This window comes from Cheilinus undulatus, linkage group 14, assembly GCF_018320785.1.
Source record: "Cheilinus undulatus linkage group 14, ASM1832078v1, whole genome shotgun sequence".
Classification (NCBI taxonomy): Eukaryota; Metazoa; Chordata; class Actinopteri; order Labriformes; family Labridae; genus Cheilinus; species Cheilinus undulatus.
Window position 1 is genome coordinate 11614187 of NC_054878.1, and position 18297 is coordinate 11632483.

General features: G+C 38.0%; 3 protein-coding genes across 8 annotated transcripts in view; 2 read left to right on the forward strand and 1 right to left on the reverse strand.

Annotated features, from left to right (window-relative positions):
• vsnl1a (visinin-like 1a) overlaps window positions 1-6072 on the forward strand; it is a 75803-nt gene extending 69731 nt beyond the window's left edge. For all 4 annotated transcript variants that reach the window (XM_041806172.1, XM_041806171.1, XM_041806170.1 and 1 more), the window contains 2 exons: window positions 2838-3053; window positions 5755-6072. In XM_041806172.1, the coding sequence (XP_041662106.1) occupies window positions 2838-3053; window positions 5755-5952 (414 nt within the window). In that variant the 3' untranslated portion in view covers window positions 5953-6072. The remainder of the gene's footprint in view (window positions 1-2837; window positions 3054-5754) is intronic.
• Window positions 6073-11392: 5320 nt separating this feature from the next.
• On the reverse strand, window positions 11393-14180 carry sf3b6 (splicing factor 3b, subunit 6). The gene is made up of 4 exons (XM_041805666.1): window positions 14047-14180; window positions 13319-13437; window positions 12087-12225; window positions 11393-11872 (listed from the first exon to the last, which is right to left on the reverse strand). Exons 1-4 carry the CDS (start codon window positions 14074-14076, stop codon window positions 11783-11785), a joined length of 378 nt encoding a protein of 125 aa, XP_041661600.1. The 5' UTR covers window positions 14077-14180; the 3' UTR covers window positions 11393-11782.
• A 3301-nt stretch (window positions 14181-17481) lies between these two features.
• tdrd6 (tudor domain containing 6) overlaps window positions 17482-18297 on the forward strand; it is a 33002-nt gene continuing 32186 nt past the window's right edge. For 2 of the 3 annotated variants that reach the window (XM_041805115.1, XM_041805117.1), the window contains exon 1: window positions 17482-17823. The gene's annotated coding sequence lies outside the window, so the exon portion shown is untranslated. The remainder of the gene's footprint in view (window positions 17824-18297) is intronic. The other variant, XM_041805116.1, reaches the window with a different exon arrangement.

Consider the following 18297-nt stretch of genomic DNA (forward strand, 5'->3'; position numbering starts at 1 on the left):
CCCAGACTTACAGATTAATTGTAATTTTATCCCACTTGTTTTAATTTTGTTAGACCTGCTTACATGCTCCGCTTCATTGCTGAGTTTGTGCTCTGCTTGTAGTAATGCTTTATTATATCATAGTTATTTTTTTAAATGTTGCAGAGGGATTTTATATCTCTTGTACCTCAGCAGGGTGTATGCTGAAGAGTGTTATGGTTAATTTGGCACAATTACAGTAATATTTATGATGCGAATAAATGAGAAGAATCCTGCAAAAAGCCTACTTCACCTTGCATTAACTTGGTCATTGCGTGAATCTGGTTCCTCTTCCTTCACTTCTGTCTTACATAAAGATGTTAAATTTATAGTTTATATTCATACAACATTATCCTCGCATCATTAATCTAAATGAAACGTCTTTTAGATCGTACTATTTCCTTGATGAGTGCTGTTGCTGCATCGCCAGCTCTCCTTTGTTTACACGCATCCTCAGAGAGCTGCCTCTCCTGGCTTATATTACCCACCGGCTCTGGGAGTTTTTACCAAAGAGGTCAAGTGGAAGGTTGTAACTAATGAATCGCTCAGCTCCTCACAGGGTTCACGGTCCACGGAAGATGACGAGCGGAGCGGGGGCTCTGCGGTCATCCACGACGTTACTGCATTAACCTCTGAGCTGGTGTTCATGTGGAGTGAGAATGTAGTAACTGCCGATGGCTAAGGGGCTTTAAGATTTGAAAATACATCTGAATGGTACGGTCTGCATCTTTAACATCAATGACAGCAGTAGATTTGTGTCAACTACAGTCTATCCAGGTGAAAATTCTAATTTATTCATTTAATACTCTCTGAAATCTTTGCTTTATTGGGTCTTCGGGGCAGAAGAAGAACATTTATGTTGTCCTTCAGTGGCTTATTAAGATTATTCTTGGGGGGGGGTACATTTCTCCCAGTGGCTGATCATAGTAGCCATCCACCAAGCGTTTTTTTTTAAAGACATTCTCCTTCAATTGATCAAATACTGCTTCAATTTTTAAAATCAGATGTCCAACTGAATTATTTCTTGTACCTTTTGCACCATTCGCAATTGTACCAATAACCAGTCAAAGTTAGATTTTTCTTTCTAACAACTTAAACATGCTGGTTCATGTATAAAAGCATCAGGGATTAAGTTCTTCTGAAATTAATCTAGATTTATCACCGGCCTGAAGAGCTAAAGAGGAGGATTAGGGTCTTTTTTTTTTAACTTGTAATAAAATTCAGAATTCTGAGTTAGAAGTCAGAATTCTGAGATGAATGGGTCCCTTAAGGTGTGAAAATGATCTCGGTAAAGTATATAGAGTTTCTGACTAACCACTTTCTTCCATGGTACAAAAGGAAGAACCATACCTTCAGTAGAAAAATTATCTTATGCATGACAATGCACCATCTCATGCTGCAAAGAATACCTCTGTGTCATTGGCTGCTGTGGGCATAAAAGGAGAGAAACTCATGGTGTGGCCCCCATCCTCCCCTGACCTCAACCCTATTGAGAACCTTTGGAGCATCCTCAAGCTAAAGATCTATGAGGGTGGGAGGCAGTTCACATCAAAACAGCAGCTCTGGAAGGCTATTCTAACATCTTGCAAAGAAATTCAAGCAGAAACTCTCCAAAAACTCACAAGTTTAATGGATGCAAGAAAAGTGAAGGTGATATCAAAGAAGGGCTCCTATGTTAACATGGAACTTTGCCTGTTAAGACGTTTTTGATTGAAATCGCTTTGATTTCAGTAAATATGACCTCCTAATGCTGCAAATTCAACAAATGACCATTTTCAGTTCTTTGCAACCTATGAAATGTTTTGAAACTCTGTTGTGCATAATAATGTGGAACAGTGCATTTTGAGTTTTTTTATTTTTGAAAAAAAAAAGTTATCATTGGGAGATTTGTTCAATAAAATTTGATTTATGCTCTAATGGTTGTGATTAAACATTATACTGACTGTCATTTGCATCGACTCTTTAGGAAAATAAGAGAAAAATATCATTTGCATGATAATTTGGAATGAGGTGCACCCACATATAACCAAACCATCGAGTGAAGACATTCAGCACAGGAATGTGGATGTTAACCTGCAAAAGGATCAGAGGCAGAGAGAATCTGTTTTGTTTTTGGACCTTCATAATAATTATGACCTTAGGTCCTTGTGAGGACAGTAGAAAGTACACTGTGTATCTTGCAGAGTCAAGGTGCTTTTATTTAAGTTACCTGTGTCATCCGCTGTGTCAAAGTTTTTCAGAAAGGCTGTACAGCACTTTGCTGTGACCCTGACCTTCCTGTGTTTGATTTCTCAGGACAAAGACAACTTCCTTTTAGGGATCAATAAAGACAAAGTTATCAGTGCTGCCTTTTTTTAGAATGAGAATTTTAAATGTGTATCTTAGAAAAGTCTGCACACAGGCACTCAAGTAAAATGTACCAATTAAATCAGATCTGGACTCATTTCAAGACAAATGCCCTGTTGATTGACAGATATGCCTCTAACAAGCAATTTATATCTGTGCCTGATATTGCAGTTGTCAATGACAAAGATTTCAGATGCAAAACATGACCTGCTTAGCTCACATTTGCTGCACATCTCTGAGGGGTACAGGAAAATGTTTCCGTTTCTTTGGGTGCTGTTACGATTCAGAGAGTGCTTTTTATTTGAACACCACTTTTAAGGTTGCGGTGTGGGTGACTTAACATCAGAATGATTGACATCTTATCACAAGGCATCAGTGCATGATGGTTAATTTAAGCAAGCTAAATTTGTGAGACGTGATCCTCATGACTGATCTTTATTTTTACCTTCTTCTCTTCTCTTTATTACTTTTAGTTTTTCCCCTACGGCGATGCTTCAAAGTTTGCCCAGCACGCCTTCAGGACCTTCGACAAAAACGGAGACGGCACCATCGACTTCAGAGAGTTCATCTGCGCGTTGTCTATCACATCACGAGGCAGCTTCGAGCAGAAACTCAACTGGGCCTTCAACATGTACGACCTGGATGGAGACGGCAAGATCACACGGGTGGAGATGCTGGAGATCATCGAGGTAACACAGCAAAAAATGATCTGAAAATAATAATGTGGATATCTTGAGTTGTTCATACACTCACCCCAGGCACACCTTTAACCACGCTAAAATAAAAATATCAAGGTCACAATCTCACTGCTGAGCTCTTTCTATTGTTTTCACTTGGTGAAAGGTCTCATAGCAAAGGCCTGAGGCTAAAGCATAAAAAAAAGACTCAGTATTTATACACATGAATAATACAAAGCTATCAACAAGAGGCAAAAGTGCAGGTTCCGAGCACAATATCAGGAATCTGGGGGACTTTTTCTCCGTCTCATGGATGATGTTATAGTCAAATAAAAGGAAAGATTGTTTTGTTTTTCAGTAAAAACATACATTTACTTTAGTCTGCAAAATTTTTAAGATATTTGAATGATAACCTAAAATTGAAAAATGTAGCCTTGTGTTAGTTCATGCAGGACACGCTAGTCATACGCCCAGCCGTGATCAGCTGCAGCAGCTAACGGCCAGCTCATCCTAATTATTGCCTCCCAGGTCCCATGCCCAATCACAGCTCCTTCTCTCAACACAGTGGTCCATTTAAATATGACGTACTGCTGACTAATCCCTGCTTGCATTAATGCTGATGCACCATGTTGCTGCTGTCAGAGCTTAACCTCCTCCACCCCAGCTTCCTCCTTTATATTGTAAAGCTTGTTGCACCCTCATTCAGATCCATGCTACAATGGATTAATTGTTTTTAAACTAATTTTATTTTTCTCTATAGTCTTTATCATAATTGTATATACATTTGGGGGGTTTCTAACCATGAGGTCTATGGAAAGCCAACTATGCTGCCTGGCTAACCCAGGAAGCATCTTTTGAGCAGGGCCTTCTCTGCCAAGTAAAACTGTACTTTGCAATAAAATGATTAAGTGTATGATGACTGGTTCAGACTGAACTACACTTTACATGAAAAACATTCAAACATGAGAGTAAAAAAGGAAATCCTCATTGAGATCAAGAATCATATTCACAGAAGTGTCCTGGCCAAGATGGACAACAGCACAATCACAGTGTTACACACACACACAGTATATCAGAGCTAAAACCAGGACATGGGGTCAAAGGAACTGATGACAGAGCTCGGAGACTGGATTGTTGCAAGGCACAAATCTCCGAAGACTACAGAAAATCTGCTGTACTGAAGGTATCCAAGAGCACAGTGGCCTCCATGATTCTCAAATAGCCAAGACTCTTCCAAGAGTTAGTCATCTGGCCAAATTGAGCAATCAGGGCTTTCCTTAGTGAAGGAGGTGACCAAGAACCTGATGGTCACTCTGACTGAACTCAAGAGAAGAGGCCAAATTCTCAGTATCCAGACTAGTCTCCCAGTCACTGCTGCTGAAAAACTCCCCCACAGCATGATGCTGCCACCACCATGCTTCACTGTTGGGATGGTATTTGGAAGGTGATGAGCAGTGCCTGGTTTTCTCTGGACATGAAGTTTAGAATTAAGGTTAAATAGTTCAATCTTGGTTTCATCAGACCAGAGAATCTTGTTTCTTCATTCTGAGATTCCTTCAGGTGTTTTTTTGCAAACACCAAGCGAGCGGAGAGGCTTCCATCTAGCCACTCTGCCATAAAACCCAGATCAGTGAAGGACTGCAGCGATTGTTGTTCTTCTAGAACTTTGTCTATTCTTCACATAGGTTCTCTTGAGCTCATTCAGAGTGACCATCAGGTTTTTGGTCACCTCTCTTACTACGGCACTTCTCCCCTGATTGCTCAGTTTGGCTGGGCGACTAGCTCTTGGAATCTATTTTATAGCCTTCCCCAGATCTGTGCCTTGCAACAATCCTGTCTCTGAACTCTGCAGGCAGTTCCTTTGACCTCATGGCTTGGGTTTTGCTCAGATATTCATTGTCAGCTGTGAGGCCTTATAGAGAGGTGTGTGCCTTTCCAAATCATGTCCAATCAATTTAATTTACCATAGATGGACTCCAATCAAGTGTAGAAACATCTCAGCAAAGATCCAGAGAAACAGGTGGCACCTGAGCTAAATTTCTAGTGTTGTTGCAAAGCATCTGAATACTCATGTCAGTGTGATACTTTAGTTTTTTGTTTTCAACTAATTTGCACAAATTTTTTGACATTTAATTTTCCCTTTGTCACCATGGCAACTGAGTGTAAATTAATGAGAAAAATGAATTTAGTTGATTGTAGCGCCAGGCTGCAACCTAACCAAATGAATGCAATGTATATAACACGTCACCATGACCAATCTGAGGGATAAAGTGGCAGCAACAAGTCTTTTACTCTGCAGTAACGGAACTTTAACTTCTGTACACATTGCTACAGGTGCAAAATAAAAAAAAAAACGCCTCTAGTTATTCTGTTTAACTTTGCCTTGGGTGCAGAGATTTAAACAGCATGGTTTTGTCTTAATTAATCTGCTCTGTCACGGTGTCTCTGCCTAATTATTATTACTTGGACAGCAGATGACATGATCAGAGTGAATACACGCTCTGATGCATCAGCAGTGTAGCTGAAACCCACTGACAAGTGATCCAGCTGTGCTCCATCTGTTCTGCTGTCACAAGAGGAGAGGACACCTCATTTTAACACAAGTCCTCTCTTCTCACCTCCTCTCCTCACATCAATCAGAAAAGACACCAGTGAAGAAAACCTGAGTGGAGAAATTTCTAACAGATTCGCTGCTCTCTTTCTCCCCCTGCAGGCAATCTACAAGATGGTCGGCACTGTGATCATGATGAAGATGAACGAGGACGGCCTGACGCCTGAGCAGCGGGTGGACAAGATCTTCTCCAAGATGGATAAGAACAACGATGACCAGATCAGCCTGGAGGAGTTCAAAGAGGCGGCCAAGAGCGACCCGTCCATCGTATTACTGCTGCAGTGTGACCTCCAGAAATAGGCCGGAGGGCGAGCGGAGGAGCGCTCCACCAGCCGCCACGGACTGCACAGAAAGAATTTCATGTTCCATTCAGTTTGCAGCTATTTCCACTGAAAAAAAATATATGCTTGGACTACCTTTCAATGGATCTGCTTCTTGTGTTTGAAACACTCGTGTGCATGAGAATGTTACTTGCTATAAAAAGATCTACACACAACATACAACAGTGTGCGGGAACAAGAGTGAGGGTGCACACTCACAACATAGACACAGACACAACACAGATACTCAGACACAACTCTAACCACACATTAACACCTTGCACAAATAATATATATAGATACAGTATATAAATATGAATATATATATTTAAATTATTCAAAGATCAACTGCCAAAATGTGAAGTGTGCAAAGTATTTTCCATAAAGTTTCATTCTTCTGGAGCTTGCGCATCAGTGATGTGCTACGTTGAATTTGCCGCTACTCTATTTATTGTTCCGAGTTTACTGACGCTAGCTGTATGTGTTTCATAATACTGAGTAATGTCAACTGAACCAAATTCCTATGATAATGTATCTGCCTCCAAGAAGACACTATCCATCGTCTTGACTATTAGCTAGAAGAGATGGATTAGCATTTGTCCAACTTTTCCTTCCAAAACATGCTTGTACCGTCAGTAACGACAATGTAAACGTAGTTAATTTGCATGCCTTTAGGTTCTGCCTTAAAAAATCTCCTCATTTTGCATCCTGTGACTGCAGACAGAAAGCCTTATCAAAGCAGCGGAAAGAAGCCGTGAGAAAAAGATTTTTAACCAAATAGGGGAAAAAATCATTTAACAGAAAGTCCTTCTACAAATATTGTCGTATGGGATGTAATTTTGTGATCTGTCCTTTTTCTTTTGACTGCTTTTATGTGGGAGCATGTTTCCTTGTAGATTAGCTGTAGTATATGTTGCTAAGAATTTAATCCCTGCCCCTTTGCATTTACACACATTGATTATGGAGGATAAATCATCTTGGAGAAGAATCAGAAATGAAGGGGATAATTGGCATTAGATAATAATCTCAAGAATGATAAAGGGTCCCTTAGCTGATTAAAAAGTATTCATCTATAGTCGTAGAGCATTGTTATCATAATAAGTTCAGTATGTTTCACCATCACATCTTCAAATTAGCCTGCAGGTTGCATATCATCGTCAAGAACCTTCAAAGAGGAGAACAAAAGCGGCCCGTGCAGCATTTTAACATTCTTGTCTGTCTTTTTCAGTGGAAGTAAATGAGTGCTAAAGTAGTGAGAGGAGCAGTGAATGGCGTTCCATTAGACACTGTAACTAGTAGAGGACAGCCCTTACGGTATGTAAAGCCATGTGTTTAGTAGGTTGAACAATAAGCCCTTAATAACCCTCAGAAGTATTTCTCTCTTACCAATCAGTCGATCTTTTTGTACTTTTTTACTCCCCTCTCTCACGCATTGTACACGACCTGACGCAGTGGAAATGTAGAGAAGTTCAGTGAAGTGTAATGCCTCCTAAACTTTTAAATCGACCTCTTAGCCCACGTGAATGAGTTCAGTCTGAAAGCACCGCAGACGCTGCACCGGTGTTTAGAGCTAAAGGAGGCCAAAGGAGATGGAATGAGACGTAATATTCAGAACTGTAATAGAGATCGAGCATGCCAGTCAGTCCATCGTCATCTCCCTGCAGTGTGGCTCGTCCCTGTCACTTTGTAATCTGAACTTCTTTACATCTTTGGCCAGACAATGTTTCTAACTCCAACTCTGTTGTTACTATTATTGCTATCAAGATACCAAATGTAAGCAAAGGCAACCGTGTACAAGGATTCTTTTGTAGCATGTATTGTGTCCCTGACGACATGGCTGCACTACTCCCTGTGTTGTGATTTACTCTAATAAAAGGAACTCTATGGGCTCTTGTGTTGTCATTAACTCAACCAATTAGATCAATCAATACCAGGCACAGATCCACACCTAGACCTGTGGATTCTTAACTTTTAAAAGGAGCCTCACATAGTAAGACAAACTGACCTTATAGGACTAACATCTATGTCTTATATATTATACATATAATTTAGAAGAAAACACTCTGGAATTCTGCATTTTGGAGGAATTAAAAAAAATTGGTCCACCTGTAACTAACCAGTTTTTGGTAAAGCATTCTGGGTAGTGATGTCATATGGCTGCATTGTTCCTCTTCTTATGGAGTGCCATCTTTTGTGCAGTTTTAATAATGACAGCAATTAGGAAGAAGCTACTATTAAGCAGTAAGGGGTGATCACAATCTGAATGACACCGGAAGATCACCCAGACTTTTTTGCACTAAAATAAGAGCCTACACATGTGAATCTGTTTTTTTTTTTTTTTTTTTAACATTTTACATTTTACATTTTCTCCAATCTATTGTGTTTCTTGTGCAAGATAGAAAAATGTTGGTCCAATAAGGTCAGCATGTCTCAATATGCAGGGCTATTTTTGACTTTTCTTTTGGCCTTATGTGCACATTCCAATCCGATCAGATGAAATACCCACCTGTATTTGTTTTATCCAAACTAAAGTAGATGAGAAGTAACACCACACAATCCTGGATTGTTTTAATTTATTTATTTTTTTGCAGTTTCATTGTTAGGGATGAAGATTAGGGTAAAGAGTGAAGGGAGAAATATGCTGTGCACTTTGAAAATAATGTCAAAATAACAAAAAAAAAAAAAGTATAAATGTTGAGAAAAACAGCCATTTTGAAAATAAAGTCAAACTCATTAGACCAGGGGTGTCCAAACTATGGCCTGGGGGCCTAATGTTTTTGATTGGCCCCCCAAAAATTCTTTAAGTTAAATATGGCCCTCAATAGAGCATGAAGCTTATGCTACACTGTATTATTCTTCTAGTTTCAAAACAAGGCAGTGCTACCATGCTAATACTATAAACAAACATTTTGACAAGGATTTATAGCTGTTTTTTTTAGGAAAAAATTGAGATGACACTATAAATATTAAAAATATTTGCAACCAAATAATAAAATGTCTTGATTTATAATGCCCTCATGGATTAATGCCGCAGATAGTTGTACCAATGATGTTCCAGAGCTGACTTGGGCCCCCTGAAATCTGAGTGGCCTTCCCTAAATCCTTGACATGATTGGCCATTTGCTTTGTCAGCCATCAACTAGCCATTTAAGCATACTCAATCACTGAGCATATCTTCACCAACATTAGATAGGTTTTCCCAACTTTAATATCAGGTGAAATATATAAAAGTGGCCCCATCACTCTTACAAATTTCTGTATGTGGCCCCCAATGGAAAAAGTTTGGACAACCCTGCAATAGACTATAACAAATAGCGGATCATGGCTGTCTCTACAAAATGCCTTGTATCATTGAACTTTAGAAACTACACTTCACAATTCGCATCCTTTCAACATCATTCTGCAAAATCCTCTTCCATACTTTATAGCTGCTTCCGTATGTTTTTTAAAGGCAGAGTGCTGCTTGTTTTCACATGCCCATTTCAATTTATTACCTAGCTTATGTATCATTTTTGAGTGTTTTATATATTTACCCTATCATACTTTAGCTATTCCACCAATTAACCTAATAGTTCCATTTCTTTTTAGATTAATTCTTTGATTGACCTAAGAACCAATAAAATTATGTGCAAAAATGAACAGGATGGAATGGGAACATCACAGCTAGCCAGACATCCCAAACAGGAAATGAAAAATTAACTTCAATGTGACGAAGCAGAGTAACTCACAAAATGTAACTTTTAGATCAGTATTTGTCTATTTTGTATTTTAATCTATTACATAAACAGCATTCAGTGATTTTGAGATATCTTAATTGCTTATCCTTTACTTTTAGCCCGTTTTACTTGTTTACTGGTTTCCTTGATTTGTGTCCAAGTGTAAATACTGAGAACAACAGATCAGACCTGCAGGACAAGATGAATGTGTGTTTTCCTCCAAAAAATCAGCATGATTCATATTTCAATATTGGTTTTATTTTAAAGTAAGCTGAATTGCTATGTATTCCCTTGATTTCAATTTGACTAGACTAAAACACAGTTGTATGGAACTTTGAAATTCAGCAGTTCAACAATTCAGTGATCCATCCATCCATTTTCTACACTGCTTCTCCCATTTGGGGTCGCAAGGGGTCTGGAGCCTACCCCAGCTGGGTACACCCTGGACTGATTGCCAGTCAATCACAGGGCTGAGATTTAGAAACAAAAAATCACCCTCACACTCACACCTACGGGCAATTAAGAATCACCGATTGACCTAACGAGTATGTTTTTGATCTGTGGGAGGAACCCACGCATGCACAGGGAGAACATGCATTATCCACACAACCAGGACCCTTCTTGCTGAGACAACTGTGCACCAAAACTGCTGTACAGCCCACACTACAACAACATTCAGATGGAAATATTGACAGTATTAGGGCCTTTGCAGACTTCACACACCAAAGGTCATATGTGTGAACAGATTAAATAACCAGACTATAAATCACATAAAGCCTCAGCTTTCCTATCTGTAATGTAAAAAATTGTTTAACAGTAACACATGATGCAATTAATATCACTTATCTAAAGCTGCAAATTTAACAGTAATAATAAAGCACTCAGGGCCTCAAAAACTAAAGATGTCTCATTATTTCTCCAACTATGATGTGAAATCTCAGCTTGTGTTCCTCTGTACTCTTTTGTATATAGCCTTTAAAATCAGGACTTTTTGATAGATAGATAGATAGATAGATAGATAGATAGATAGATGGCGCTGTATTCGTTAACATACTGACTCACTTCTTTCACACAAGGAAAATACAGTATGTACAAAGACCTGATAATAAAACAAATTTTAGATCTTTACCTGCCAAAACAGTTTACTCAGCCATGGTTGCATCTTTATACTCTCTTTAAAAGGATAACCTTAATCAGAATGAAAACTACATGAAGCAAGGATTGTAAAGTTGTGAGGACACTGCTTACTGGAGAAACTTCATGTATTGTCCCTCAACAACCCCAGATGTCATTGTTGAGACAGCTACTTTGTTAGTGGTGAAGGGCATTTCTCCAAAGATATTCTCCTTTTTTATGTTATCTAGATGGATAAATCACATGTTGGAAGTAATAACAGCAGCTGTAAATGCAGTAACTTATTTTACTGACAAGACTGAGAACTCTGAAATGTTCACCTTTTGTTCTTTTGTAAAATAACACTGAACACTGACTTGAAACTCCTGATGATCAAATAAACAGCCAACTACAAACTAAAAACCTCTGGGTCTGCATCCTTACCAGCTGTTTGAGGCCCAGGCGAACTAAAGATTGGAAAACCCCTAAGCCCAGTGTAAATGTGGAAAATGCACAGACTATTGATCTGAAAGGGTTCACACAGGGGACATCAGCACATTACATCAATAGTCAAAGACAGGAGACAGAAGCTTTTAGAAAAGGAACGTTTATTTTACAGAATACATAGTCAGTATTCATAAACTCAAATTCATATTACACACTTTAATATTGTTGGCTTTAAATTAAAAGTCTGTAGATGTATGGAAAGACTGAAAAAAAAAACTGAAAAACAATTTTGCTCAAGCAGATTCAACATCTAAGATTGATCAACTCTGTGCAATACAACTCCTTGTCTAGATATTCACCTTCATAGAGACAGCCTAACCAGCATTTACAGGCTATTCAAGGTTAACTTTGACATAATCATTACAAAAATTATCTTCAAGATCATCAAATCCTGAGCAGCACAGCCAGAAAATGTGAGATTTGTACAGATAGAAAATAAAAGTGATGATAAAAGAGGATGAGGTTTCAGGACTGCTACTTTGGAGGGTCGGTGTTGATGCCGTATTTCTCTTTCAGAAGCTTCAGCTGTTCCTCTTTCTTCTTTGTGTCCATCTTCTGGAAAGCCTGAAAAGAGATGATAAAACAAGAGGAAGTTAATAAAACTTTTTACCTCACCTTACTCAATTAAACACTTTAAATTGACAACCATGTAGAATTTGACAGAAAACGTATGTGAAACATAAATAATCGCCAACAACTATGTTTCTTTGATGGCTATGTATTCTAGGATTGTCCTTTAACCTGGCAGAGCACACTGGCCCATGTTGCCCACACGTACTCTGTTTGCATTGTAGTAGAGGACCACCAGGTAACGGTTGCAGACATTGAAGCCTGAAAGGTGGTCACAGGCGTTCTTGGCGTCAAAGATGTCTTCATAAACCACATACGCTGTTCCTCTTGTTTCAGGTGTGTTCCCTCTGAAGAGAAAAAGAGAACAAAGCACAATATATTAATGAAATGATACTGACAGAGCCTGATATGTTTGTGAGAAAACCTAAGTATAAATTCAAAAGAAATAGGCAATTAAAGAAACTAGAAGTCGGTGGCCTTAAAGTCTTTGCAATGTGAATTATAGACTTCATAGTATCTTGATAAACCACATTCAGAGGCCTGTTTCATAAAGCAGGTTTAGTGCAAACCCTGAGTCTGTTAACCCTGAAATGAAGGGAACTCAAAGTTCAATGTTTCAGAAATTGAAATAACTCAAACCCAAGAATGGTCAGTAAGTCAAGACAGAAAGAAAGGTAACTAAAGCTTAGAGTCAGTTATAAACCAGGTCTGTGAACCTAACCTGTTCAGAGGCAGGTTTTCTACAATGAACCCCGAGTTTCTGCCCCCTTCTCATGACAGAGCCTGAAGAAAAGTGTTATTTCTATATTCTTTAATTAATTCTTTCATTCATCAATGCATCAAGCCTGTATCAGGCACATTACTCATTTTTATTCTGAATAAATAGCCATGTTATTTAATCTGAATGACCGCACTACATAGAACTTAATTTTTTGTAATTCTTTTTATTGAGCATAAGATGCCTTCCTTAGCAGGAAGTAACATTTACAATGGTAAATGCTAATTCACTTAAGCCTGATTAAGCTTAAGCTATTGTTGGATCATATGAGAAATATGATTAGAAATAGGCAAGCCTGTTGTGCCTAGACGGTGTGTGTTTGAATCATGTTCTTTCTGTCACGTTCTACTGCTTCCAAGTCCACTTTTCTCATGCTTATAGCCTAAAACCTAACAATATGCGCTTAACATTATCAATAATCAAAACATCTAAGTCGAACGACTTATTCTGAAACCAATAAAAACTCTCTGAGTTTTTCATCTCAGGGTAGATAAATTCAGAGGTCACGATTGAAATCAACGTTTGTTGAACCAGGCAACTTCATCATATCATCATATCTCTGTAAATGATAACAATAACTTACTAAATACCCTTGTTAGGCCCTTAGGTTTGTCTATAGGCTGACCATAAACCCAACAAAAATGTGTGAAGTAAAAACTTACGTTCTGATTTGGCGAATTGGTCCATATTTCCCAAAGATATCGTACATCTCCTCAGCTGTGATCTTGTAAGGAAGATTTCTGACGTACAAGATTCTGTTCACTTCAGGAGGTAACCTTATCTGTAGCACAGATGGAAAGTCTCTTGTTAGACACTGATCTTAAATTAGTGGATGAGCAGCAGGTAATAATATGGACAAATGAAACCTTCACAGCTGTAAAGTAGTTACAATCAAGGCTCGTCTTTCAAATATTAATCAGTATGTGATTTGTGTCGTTGTTAAACGATAATCGAACAGAGCGCCAAATCCATGATCAATGTTTTTAATTATCAGACACTAGAACCAAAATTTCATGTAGATGTTTTCATGTTCAACATTTGATTACCCTCGCAAAATTCACATATAACTATTTCAACATACAGACAGTTGGCGTTGTGTTTACGTAAGCGCAAGTGACGTTACAGTTCTTCAGTAAACAACAGACATTGTAGGATCAAAGGAACCGTTAAGGTTACCTAAATACACAGGTAACCTGAAATGTAAAATGAAAATGGTCAAAATTGAAGATATTATGTTAAAAGTTTGTAGTAAGGACAGTGTAATTGTGTTGTGTTAGTTAGCATGCTAGCCTTAGCTAACGGTTGGTAAAGTCAGCTCCCTGACATCAACACGCGCCTACTCTTCACTATTCCTACGATGTTGTAGTCTAGTAGCTTAGTTTATACTTACATTAGCGCGTTTCGCTGCTTGCATAGCCATGGTTGACTACTATTGTGAGAAAAAAAAACGTATCAGTGGAAAACAAACACGCAGTTCCGAAGGTTTTCACTTCTCAACTCAAAATGGAAGCTGTCGCTAGCGAGTGACGAACTTCCGGTTCCCGAATAAACGACCAAACACGGCAGAGTGCTGCCCCCGGCAGGAGAACCAGAGTTACTACAGGGCGTCTACGTCCACTTGAGATTCATATCAGTTGTTGAACTTGTGTAGCAGTTTTGGGCCCAAGGAAAACACTGGCATGGGGCCCTTGAGATACATCGTTCTCTGCCCATTCGAATTCTTATTTATAAGAGAAAGACTTATTTGCGACTTGATGTAGAAAACTAACTATAAATGAAAATGTAGCAATGTTTTTTGTACTAGAAACAAAAAATGTCCATTTGAAGACATAGTAAACAAATGTCATTCGAAAATACTTTTTAAAAATGTTTATTTCAATAATAAATTGCAATCTACTCGAAGAAAATAATCTTTCTTCCATTTTTGGTCATGTTTTACCAACTAAAACCTCTCACAAAGTGACTAACTCTATATATTTACAAATATATTTGTATAATGTCAATAAGGAAATATTTAGTAAAATACAAGTTATAACAAATGACTTGTTTTAGTTGTTTCATATGAAAAAAGACATCATAACTAACACATTTTATCAGTTACAGCTGGCTTTTATGCCATGGCAACATGACCAAGTTTACTAAACATTTCTAGCTTTTAATGAATGTGTTAACGCCTTAAAATTCCAAACAGCCAGAATACAGTCCAGTGCAGGAGAGAGGGTTCAGTTTTATGTGTTAACAGGGCCACTAGATGTCTGGGGCCCCAGGCAATTGCCTACTTTTGCCTAATGGTAAAGCCCTCCACTGCTGATAAGTTATAAACTTTTACAAAAAGATACTCGGCAAAATAATATTCAGTCAATCTGAAGAAACAAAACCAATAACTTGAAAAAAGTCAACAGCTGACACCAAAAATGTACACTTGTGAATGTTACAGTTTTTGATAGCTGAAGACCAGCAATACATTAGAGCCATTATTAATGTTTTAATGCATTTTCTAGTATAAGAAAAAACATGTGTTTCTATCATATATCATATTTTTCAGATATTAGGCAAAATAATTGAATATGATTGGATGACATTAAAAGAAAAAGCACTGTTACACTTTGTGTACACAAACAAGTAATCAATTTATCACTTTTATTTGTGCGCTGACCACAATGACTGATACTACTGCTCAATATTGTGGATTATATTCTTTAAATCCTCTGCTTTGTACTTCTTATTTCACTCACCTTCTCTTTTATATAGCTAGATAGTTTTGCTATGAAAGGACCATGTTGTAAAAGTAAAGGTGTCTTGGTTGTTAAAAGAGAGTGCCTTGGAGTTCTTTTTCTTTTCTTTCCTGTTATTCAGTTATTGGGTTATAGTATTGTTTTGTAACCATACATTATCAAGATTATCAAAATGCTAATTCATAGGGTGACAAATGACACTGTAAAACATCTAAATTCCTCAAGGACCAGATTGCAAAACGGTACATGGGTTTCAAGCAAACAATAAAATAGTCAGTGTGAGCTTTGCTGTAGTTTGTATCCAAATTATGCAGAAAAAGAAAAAAAAACACTATTTGGTGCTATCTGAACAGTGATGCTACTTTTCTTGTGGCTCAACGGATGATTTTAAAAACAAGCAATATTTCTACCATGTTAACTCAGAGTGAGCAGGTTGTATTTGTTTGTTGTGTGGAGGAAGTTGTTGGTGAAGCAACTCCTTCACTGTAGAAACACTTTTTTTTTAACCTTTCAAAAGTGCAGCTCGCTTTAACAGCTGTCAGTTCAAAACAATCATGTTTTTGTCCAGGAAAAAGCACTTTTTAGATTGAGAAAAAAATGGAAAATATACGAGAGAGGGAGAGCCCATACAGTATGTTGCTCATAATTTGTATTTGTACCAACAATACATGTTGTTTGACTTTTGCCAATATCTGATACATCAATATTTCCAAACTTCATACATCTGTAACAGTAATAGTAAAACCAAGCTGCCTTTCAGTCACAGCCTGCCGACTGACAGTGACTTGTGACTTCAGTCCTTAGAGCACATTAAGGCATTAGAGTGAAAACAGCAAAAACGTCGGCTTCGGTAGCCACGTGTTTCTGATTAAAATTCCACAAACTTAATCCCCTTATAGTATGAAGGGCTATGACACAATTGTACATTCTGCCAATATGGACAGCCAAATTTCAACCACATATATTGGCAGAAATTGTCATACCTGCCAGTGAGAATGGACTTTTAAAGCCTGTAGCTCGCCACTGCTCTATCTTCTAGACCAGGGGTTTCCAAACTCCTCAGCCTGTGACCCCCCAAATAACATCACTAGAGACCCCCACCTTCCATGGAGGTGGTATAAGTGTAAGGTTTTGCACAAAGTATCATCACAAATGTACCTTTTAGTGAGTTTTTGTACACATCCCTAACATTTAGGCCCAAATCTCACTTACTGAATAGGATTTTAACAGCAAAAATGTTATTGAATCTGATTCAAATTAGATGAAGGCTAGTTTCAAATGTAGTTCTAAATCAGATATGTATCTGATCTTTTGGAATTCGACTGCATTTTCTGGATATTTCTGTGTTTCTTTTTTCCATTTTCATTGTGTGTTGGTGTCTTGTGTGAAGCACTTTCAGTTGCCTTGTGGCTGAAATGTGATATACAAATAAACTGTCCGTCTGATTTGTGTCTGTCTGATGTCAGATCTCCTGGTAAAACACATTGAAATTAATAAACTTGCCTTGCAGTGTAAACAGCTAAACAAACAAAGAAACAAACAAACAAAAGATTCGAGAAAAGGTCAGAATTAAGCATTAAGGCCTGCAGTGTGAAGGTAGCTCTATTATGTTAGGACAGTAAAGAGAGCTATATCAGCATCACAACAAGGGCGTAGAATTTTGGCGAAAAGTAGGACATTTACAACTGCAAAGGCTGTCAAGGCATGTATTTGTCAATGGAGGAGATTGTTATAGATTAGAAAATCTGAAAAAAATTGATTGAAACTATAAAATTATTGTACATACTGTATGTCTTATGACATCTTTCAGGCCCTTCATATGAGGTTCTTTTTCAGGATCTGGCCCTCATTCCAAACTAACTGAATAGCCCTGGTCTCCGTAATCCATTCTTATCAAGATACCTTTTTATGGTTATCTCATGAAAATTCAAATTATTCGACTTTGTATGGTTTTAAGAGCTGCATTCACCTGGTGAATAAAAAATAACATCCTAACCCGAAAACCGTTGAAATATGTGGCTTTGCTTTACCGACATGGCAACACAAAAGCCACTTCCGGTGCAGGGATGGAAAAAAAATGGTCGGGAAAACTGGGGGGTTTTCGCACGCGCGTGGTTTTGGGCTAGTAACCGTTAGCCGTTAACAGACCATCACTAACCTTGTTTGCTGTGGTATTTTTTCATCCTGTGGCTGTAGTTAATTATCGGTAAGAGAAGTTGGACGGATCATCTGTGATTATATTGTGTATCAGAACAAATACGCGGTTTTTTGACTAGCATTAACTTTGGAATCGGAAACAGTTTGGGCGGTTGGAATGAGGCTAGCAGCACCGCGGCGGTTTGAGGACCTACAAGGTTAACGTTGATTCAGTAAACCTGTGCTGCAGTAATCGACGGTTCAAGAAGGGTCAGGACACACTTTGACCGAAACAGGTGAGTTTTTACTTTTCAAATGGCATTTGTGTCACTCCAACCTGTTTAATGCTTTTTTATTCGATATTTCTGAGATTCAAATAGCGATACCTCAAACCAAAGAGCAGATAACTGAGCCCTCGTTTGTTAAGTTAGCTTAAATTTAGAGTTGTGTGGCTATGGTAAATAACAAAACTAATAATGATCATATTTATGGATTTTTTATTTAAAACTGTTAATACAGCTCGAGTTGGTACATGCCGGACATCACTATGAAGTAAGATTGAAAGCTTTGAGTGAAACATGCAGCCTGGAGATATTGACCATGGGGTGCTCAAAGTTATTGGGGTATCTCTTTGTCTGCGACACATGTTGCATTTATACTCATGCTTTCTGATCTATTTCAGAACTCAATTTCTGTTTTTTTATTCTGCTAATTTAAAATTACGATTTGTGTGTTATCTTTTGTGTTTTAAAATCTATTTAGGTGTTTAT